The following is an 8234-nucleotide window of genomic DNA, read 5'->3' as shown; positions in this document are numbered from 1 at the left end:
GGAGGGGGAATGTACCAGAGGTGGCGGCCGGCGTGATTGGAGGAGCGGCTGTGAGCCGGCCTGCGAGGCGGCCGTGATGGGTAGAGTATGTGGGCCGGGCCCGTGCACTGGTGACCGAGTCGTTGCGTTGCTGCAACGCGCGTTTCCAGCGCTGCTTCACACCAGGCGATGGGGCGTGTGACAGGGCCGCTGTGGAGTGAAGCTGAGCTCGTGCTGTATGGCAGAGAGTGGACACACTGCATATAGAAGTGCCGTGCACGTTGTCCCTGTCCCACGGAATCGCCCCCACGCAGATGTTCATGCACTTCTGAGAGCTTCTGAACCTCCTCCTCAAGTTGTTTGTGTTTTTGTATCTACTCCTGCGGTGCAGCTGATACCTGTTTCACAGTTCACCGACAGCACACCCGCCCCTTCAGCTGTGCGCACGCCAACCGCTGGCGCGTCGGTGCGCTGATCTAGTTTTTGTGAGTAGTACGCCCGCTACCGCTTTTTCTTGTAGCTTGGAAACATGCAGTATTCCATTATCGTTCCCGCATACAAGGAATGCGGGAACTTGGAGCCGCTGATACGCCGCGTTTTCGCTGCCGTGACGGAACAGGGCCTCCCCACGCAGAATGTCGAGATGCTCATCGTGGACGATAACTCGCGTGATGGGTCGAAGGAGGTTGTTGAGAGGCTTCATGAAGAGGGCTTCAACGTGCACATGGATGTTCGTACGACGGAGCGTGGCCTGAGCAGCGCCGTCATTCACGGTCTGCGCCACACCAGTGGCGCCTACAAGCTTGTGATGGATGCCGACCTACAGCACCCGCCCGAGTGCGTGCCAGCGCTGTTCAAAGCCCTCTGCCGCGATGGGGTCGAGTTCGTCTGCGGCACGCGCTACGGCGCCGGAATCGAGATCGACAAGAACTGGCCGGCGCACCGCCGCCTCATTTCTTGGGGGGCGCGGCTGCTGGCCCGGCCTCTCACCACCCTTTCTGATCCCATGTCGGGCTTCTTCGGGATTCGCGATGGTGTGTTCAAGCGGCACGCCGGCGAGGTGAACTCGATCGGGTACAAGATTGCGCTGGAGCTGTTCGTCAAGTGCCGCGTGCAGTGCTTCGAGGAGGTTGGCTTCAATTTCGCGACTCGCACCTATGGTGAATCGAAGCTGACCGGTAAGGTGATCTTCCACTATCTCGAGCACCTCTACGCCCTTTACCTGTTCAAGCTGGGCCGTCTCTTCTACGTGTTTGTGGTGGTGGCTGTGATGTTCGCCATGTATCTCGTGGCGTTTCTATACCATTCGCTCTTCTAGGCCCCTTGCGCACTCCCGAGCTCCGCGAACGACTACCCGGGCGGACGTTGTTTCGCGTCCTTGTCAATAGCGTCACTGCACAGCGTAGTGGGCGACACTAGAACGCACAAGGAAACACGAGGATCGATGGAAAGAGAGTATGGCCTGACGTATGTGCGTGTGCGCGTGCTTTCTTGTGCTTGACCGCCGCCACGCCCGTCAGTGGCACGAGGTGTGTATGCTTTGCGCTTCGCTGTTGTCTTGGAAAACCTGCTCTCGCCGTTTTTCCAACCCGAGCACACACGTAGAAAAGGACAAACCCGCCCACCCACACAAAGCAGAACTTGAGCGAAAGATGCCTAGGTCATCTCGAGCACACAGCAGCCGAAGGGCTTGTGCTTAAGGCTCGTCTGCGCAACACGAGGGTGCCGTTTCCGTTCTTCTGGCCATCTTCCAGTCTTTAAGCAAACGGCGAGGCGACGGGCTTTCTTGACGAGGCACGCCAGAAAGCGTGGTGCAGCGCGCTCTCCGTGCCGTCCTTTGACGGATGGAAGGGTGGCGGATTGCGGTGACTTAGGCAGCGGCGTGCTTGCCGACGTACCGGTGTTGCACCTTTTCAGAGGACGCCCTCTTTGTGCTTTTCCTTCACCCTTTCCTTCTTGCTGCTTGCCACCGATTGCTCTCCCTGGTCAATCAGCTATCTTGTGCATCTCCTACCTGCGCAGCTGTCGCCCCTCCACTTTCGCCCCTCTTCATCGGCACCGCAGCCGAGACAAATTTCCTTCAAGGTTTTTTCTGCCTTCTCTTGGTGTTCTCACTGACACACGCTTGCGCCCCACACCCGCATTGACCAGCGCACATGCTGCAACGGTTTTTGTGATTGTTGTGGACACGCCACCGTTTTCCCGCTCCTCCTCTTGTGCCGCGTTCTCGCTATCCTCTCTGCCTCGAGAGTCGGCGGCGCGCACGCTGACTCCGCTTTGTTTGTCTTCTTGCCCTCGGCCCCTGCCCCCACCACCTCCTCCGGTCTCCCCTCCTCGCCTGGCGTCAGCACATCGTCACGGAGAAAGGCCTCATTCATCACACACACACACACACACAATTCCGTAATTGAGAAGAAAACGAACCACCGCGCGGGGGTAGAGTCGACCGTTTCAGATTGAAGGAGTGGCCTTGCTCCCCTCCCTCTCCCCAAAACACACACATACACACACAGATAGATTCCGTAGAGCCGCCCCATACATCCGGGAAACTCGCCTCTCGTCTTTCCTAGCGAGCACCTTCTTTTGTTACGGTTTGCGTTCTATCCTTCATCATCTTGCACGTCCCAGCCCGGCACCACATTCCGCACCTCCTTTCGGTGACTGCCCGTGGCGTGCATATCGGCCAAAGGAACCGATACAGAAACACGCAGACGTGCTCTGGCGGAGACGATATCAGGTGCAAGCACCAGGCAGTCGTGTGCCCTTTTTTGTTTTCTGTGATCTCTCTTTTTCTTCTATCGTTTATAGCATAGACTTGCCGACGAAGCAGCCCCACGCGCCACTACGACGTCACAGTAGGTCCGAGGTATATCGGTCGCAGACCATGCCCATCAGCCAGCGCGTTGCCGTCGTGCATGATGCCGCCACCACGCCTGAGCAGTTGGATGCATTTCAGCGAGCGTGCCCCAAGTCGTGTGATTTCTTCCCTGCGAAGGATGCTGCTCAGCTGCAGTGCGTTGTGCAGCACATCCACGCTGCGAGTCCGTCTGTATACGAAGTCGTGGTCAACCTCTGCACTGACGGGTCGGGCGGCGCCAACGGTGGCGTCACGCCCGCACTCGCCACTCTCTTCTTTCACCACGCGTCGCTGTCCTACACGGGATGCCGTGCTGCGACGCTCAACCATCCGTTCGACGTGCTTCTCATGATGCTCTTCTACGCAGATGTGCCGCTGCCGCCGTTTGCACTTGTCGATTCTGTGGAGGCGGCGAGGCGCGCCGCGCACAGGCTGAAAGCCCCGGTACAAATCCGCAATACATGCGGGCTGCTTGGACTCTACCGCGACTGCTGCACGGTTCAGGATGCCGTGGAGGCCACCCTGATACGCGCCCTTCACGAGCATGGAAAGATCGTCGCGTGGGAGGTAAACGAGTCAAAGGAGCGCGCGGTGCGCGTGCTCGTTGCTGGCGGCTCCGTGAAGGGGGCGGCGGCCGCCATTCCTGTTGAGTCATGCGCAACGGCGCCGCTGTGGGCTGCCCGTGCGGAGGAAGCCGCGCAGCGTTTTGGATCGGCGGTCAGCCGTTACGTCTTGTACGACTGTGGCGTCGCGTCTTTAACGCTCAACACGTTGAAAGAGAACCCCGGCAAGTGGTGTTTCGAAGATCTTGTGCTGAATCCAGCCCTACCTCACCTCGTGCTGCAGGAGGCCGTGCCAAACTTGCTGGCGTCGGCGCCGACGGCGGCAGAGCTGGTCGCCTCGCTGCTGGCAGAGGCGCGAAAGTTCCACCCCGCTCCCACCTTTGAAATCAAACTGCACGAGGACTCCCGCAAAGGGTACCACCTGTGTGCCACCAAAGCTCTTCGCAAGGGTGACGTGGTGTTCGAGGATGAGTGCCGCAGCTTTGCGGTGGTGACTCGCCCGCACGTGGAGCGGCACTGGGATGACCCGCTCAAGAAGACCTTCACCGAGTACGCGTGGCCGCTGGACTCCGAGGGCCACTTGTACGCCATCTGGGAGGAGGACCCGCAGCGTTGGCGGCCCATCAATCATTCGTGCGACCCGAACTGCATCTTTGCCGCACCGTACTCCCTTAACGTCATCGCGGCGCGCGATATTGCGGCCGGCGAGGACTTGAGCATGGACTACGCCACCTTTTGCGACGGAACGATGAAGCCGTTCGAGTGCCTGTGCGGCGCGGCGTGCTGCCGTGGTGTTATCAGCGCCGACGCCTGCTCCCTCGCCAAGTACGGTGAGCACTCGTGGCTGCGCAAGGTGCCATCGGCAGTGAAGCCTCTTCTTCCTTGAATACATGAGTGAGACGCTCCGCGGCGCGTGCGAGTGGCCTGCACGTGCAAGCTCTCGAGGAGACTCTGTACTGGTAAGGTGCGGTATGCCGGTGTGTGCGGCGGTCAGCTCAGCGGTCGGGGGCACAGGAGCTGTGAGGACGGCGAGAGGGGGGGGCACAAGAGGTAGCGAAGAGGGGGGAGGGGGGCTATTAATATCCTCTGGTGTACGGAGCGCTCGCACAAAAGCCGCCGGCACATGTGCTGTTTGTTTTCACTTTGGCATTTTCCTGCTCTGTTGGCCAGTGGGCTCCGTCTTTTTTCTGGGTGCTTGCTTGAGTGTCCTCTGTGCAGTCCCAGCCCCTGCTGTGTAACTCCCCCGGCTCCTGTCTTTCGCACATGCCCGCCGGTGCCATCCTGTCGTCCCCGTTGCAGTGCAGCGCGTGGACTTACCTTTCCACAACCCCAAGTGCCCCACACCAAAAAAGAGATTTCAAAGGAAAGCGTGAGTATCTTGAAACGTGCGTGCGCCACACACGCGGGCATAGCGTCGGCCAAACCAATGCGGCTTCTCCTCCCCTCTTTTTTGCGAGTCCCCCTCCTTTTCGGCGCCTTGGTCCCCGCCTCACCCCCGCCCTCCACCGTCTCTGCCGACGTGTTCTCTCTTCTTCTGCATATCTTCCCTGACACGTTTCTTTCTGCGTACCCTCTGCGTTTTCTGGTATTCTCTTTGTATCAAAAGAAAAAGCGCCGGCTGTCGCGAACGGTACCCGCGAAAACAAGGAGCCTATGTGAGGAAGTTGACAAGGGCTTTGAGAAGCAGCGACGTGCGCGCACCACAGCACGCACCGCCTTCAGCCGACGGATGTGACTCGCGGTTGAGGATCCAAACAACGTTCGCGCATACACATTTCTGCTTCGCTTTTCGTTGCTTTCGCTTCCGCAGTTGCCGCTTGGCTTCTCGACTGACCAAAGGACGATTCGCCGTCCGCAACGTGCCTCCCGCTGCAGCACTAGAGCGAAATGAGTTGCACAGGCACCCCAAGCGCTCCAGCCACAGGCAAGTATCTGCGTCTGACAGGCACCCGCGCAATACACTGCCCTCAGCACATGAATGTGCCATCCAAATCTCAAACGACGAGGGTAACTGCGCAGCGGCGGCGGCGGTGCAAGCGTGGACTGCTGTGTTCTCTCCTATCGATCGCCCTTTGAGGCGCCGTGCTGCCTCTTTTTGTTCTGTTTCCAGTCTCTGTCTTTCGTAGGATCTTCTCGCCCACTGCGTATTGCGTATGTGATGGTGCTGAAAAGCACAGGAGCTCCGTCGTTCCCTCACCCACTCTTCCCACGCCTCTACGGTGTTGGGAAGTTCGCAGCCCCGCCAAAGATCCCCATACGTGTCCCCCCATCGCCCATTCGCTAAATCTGCAGCGGCTGTTGGGCCTTCTCTTTGGCTGCTTCTTTGTCTTCTCGTGTGCACTGGAAAACTTCTGTTCTCTCGCTCGCAGGATCTTCTTGCTCGGCCCTTTCTATTCCGCTCTTCTCGGTCGCTTTCTTTTGGTGGTTCCCCACCCTTTCCATGTGTTGAGCCTCTGGTCAACTCGATCTTTTTTTTTCTTCCGCAGGCCAGCTGGCGGACCCGTTTGTATGCCGACCGATCCAACACGTGTGCGTCTCTTCTACTTGACTGGGGGCAGGGATGAGTACACAGGGAAAAAGGTCAAAGATAGCCGTAAGAAGGGTTACCGTGACGTTGCCGAAAATGCCGCTCTCTCGAGCTCTTCCTCGCGACTATTTTGTGCGCGCATGCGCTTGCTCTTGTTTGCATCTTTGATGTGTACTAGGAAAGGCGGAGGGGTCAGCGCCGTATTCGCTCTCTCTGCTACCCCGCACTGGACGAAGCACTACTACAGCTGCGGATCAGTCGAAGAAAAACGAAAAGTGAAACCGCAACATCGGCGCTCAGCGCCCCTCTGCGGCGGCACATTGCCGTTTGTTTGTGCACCCGGACGCCCCTCCTCCGGTGCCCATGTGCCTCAGACAGATGCGTGGAGTGAAACATTAGTGCGGTACCACCTGGCACGCTAGAGATCGGAGAGAAATGGTGAATAGGCCCATTGCAGCTGTGTTGCGGCTTGCCCTCTTGGCGTCCTCTGCGACGCTGCGGCGTATGCACAATTAACCAGCATCCGCATTTCTGTGTCTTCTTTTACCCCGCCGTTCTCTTCACCTATGGCGACATGGCGCTCTTGGTAATGCGCCCGCGTTTGCCGCAAAGCCGAGTCACACTTTTGTGAGACAACTCAGAGGCTTTTCCTTTTTTTTTGTTTGTTTGTAGCGACACGAGAGTGGGCAGAGGGATAGTCGAAGCGCCCATGCCCGTCTTGCCCTTCAACACCCGCGCTGTTACTTTTTCCACGATTGCTTTGTTTGTCGAACTCGCCGCCAGGGCCGAGGCACCGCAGAAAAAGAAAGCACCATAGCCACACGCCCACGGACCCAGGTGCGCGCCTCTCCAGGGAGTTTTTTGTGCGTCTTTCGTGCGAGTTTCTCGAGACTCGGGCCATTGGTGTGCAGCTGCCGCGCCGTGGCAAGCAGACAAGAGCCAAGAGCTCCGATCCGAAGCACGAAAGCGCCTCCGCTTTAACGTCGAGGTGGAGGCACGAACGTTTTTTTTTCTGCCGGCTTTGCGCTCGTTTGGTCCCCTCAGCGCAGCTCTTTTCGCTCTCCCGCGTCTTCAGAGTATTTTCCAGCTCGTCACGTTTTAGGAGGGATGCGGTGGCGGCAATGGTGGTCGGCGCTTCGCTACTCCAAGTACGGTGACGTCCCTTTTGTGCTTCTCGGCGTGCTCATCGGCTGGAACTGTGATGTGAGCTGTGCCGTGAAGGGGGTATCCATGGTGCCCACCTTAAACCCCGGTGAGTACATCCTCTTTGTCCCGTACACAATGCTTCAGGTACGCCGCTGGTTCAATGCCCCTCTGGTAAACCTGAGTGATGTGGTGGTTGTCAAGGTGTCCGATGACCTTTCAGTTTGCAAGAGAGTTGTCAAGTGCACCTCTAGCAGAGCACAGGCTGAGGAATGGGGCAAGGAGCACTACGTGGAAGTGATGCCTGCGCCGTACAGTCCACCGGTTCCACAGCACATGAATGGCGACGACGAGGACTCAACAGAGGTGGACAGTGCGACGAACTCTGAGCGGGCCTACTTCGACTACGTTGCCCGTAACACCGTCCGCTCCAAAGACTGGGACTCGTGCATTGATCGCATCCCCAACCCCTCTCAGTGGATCTGGCTGGAGGGCGACAACAAATCCGAGAGCTTCGACTCTCGCCGTTGTGGACCAGTGCCGGTCGAGTGCATTCGTGGTCTTGTTCTTGCATCCATTTGGCCCTCTCCTCACGCCCTTCAGCGACCCCCACCACCACCGCGCGCATCGCAGCTTCACTGAAGCCTCACTTCCTCCGCCCGTCTCCTCTTCGCTACACAAGACGACACGGCACCCCTCAGCAGCTATTGGTGCGTGCATTCACCAGAAACGGTCGAATAAAGCATCTACGTTAGCAGCACGCAGTGATAACTACCACAACGGTTACCTATCACGCACAAAAACTTGAAAATCCAGCTACAATCGAAGCGTTACCTAAACCATTTACATCAGGTCACGCGAAGAGCACAGCCCTTCCGCCGCCTGTAGTCCCCAATTCTCTCCAGCACTGAAATCTTCACCTTTCCATTTTTTTTTTGTATGCCACTCTCACTTGTGTCTCCACCTCCCTCTCCTTCTTCTTTGTCTCTCTCTCTCACGCCCCGCGGCCTGCTCTGGCGTTGCGTGCGCCCCACTGACGTGTGCGCGTGCCGCTCGCCCTCCCTCTCTGTGCGTGTGCCTGTGCGTGGTGCAACCCCGCCGTGCGCCGCACCCCCTTCTCCCTATTCCTCCCACACTTTTCTGTTCCCCTGCTCCTCATGCCCCG

At 58.3% G+C, this 8234-nt stretch overlaps 3 protein-coding genes across 3 annotated transcripts; all 3 read left to right on the top strand.

Annotated features, from left to right (window-relative positions):
- Positions 1–508: 508 nt before the first annotated feature.
- Positions 509–1297, top strand: LDBPK_360240 (dolicholphosphate-mannose synthase; the record flags this gene model as incomplete). Its single annotated transcript, XM_003865093.1, has 1 exon — positions 509–1297. One exon carries the CDS (start codon positions 509–511, stop codon positions 1295–1297), a length of 789 nt encoding a protein of 262 aa, XP_003865141.1.
- Positions 1298–2863: 1566 nt separating this feature from the next.
- LDBPK_360230 (SET domain protein, putative) lies at positions 2864–4285 on the top strand (the record flags this gene model as incomplete). The annotated part of the gene is made up of 1 exon (XM_003865092.1): positions 2864–4285. One exon carries the CDS (start codon positions 2864–2866, stop codon positions 4283–4285), a length of 1422 nt encoding a protein of 473 aa, XP_003865140.1.
- Positions 4286–7033: 2748 nt separating this feature from the next.
- LDBPK_360220 (mitochondrial inner membrane signal peptidase, putative) lies at positions 7034–7711 on the top strand (the record flags this gene model as incomplete). The annotated part of the gene is made up of 1 exon (XM_003865091.1): positions 7034–7711. The coding sequence occupies one exon, from the start codon at positions 7034–7036 to the stop codon at positions 7709–7711; it is 678 nt and encodes a 225-aa protein (XP_003865139.1).
- Between the last annotated feature and the right edge of the window lie 523 nt (positions 7712–8234).

This window comes from Leishmania donovani, chromosome 36, assembly GCF_000227135.1.
Source record: "Leishmania donovani BPK282A1 complete genome, chromosome 36".
NCBI lineage: Eukaryota > Euglenozoa > Kinetoplastea > Trypanosomatida > Trypanosomatidae > Leishmania > Leishmania donovani.
This window is presented reverse-complemented; position numbering and strand designations above follow the sequence as displayed.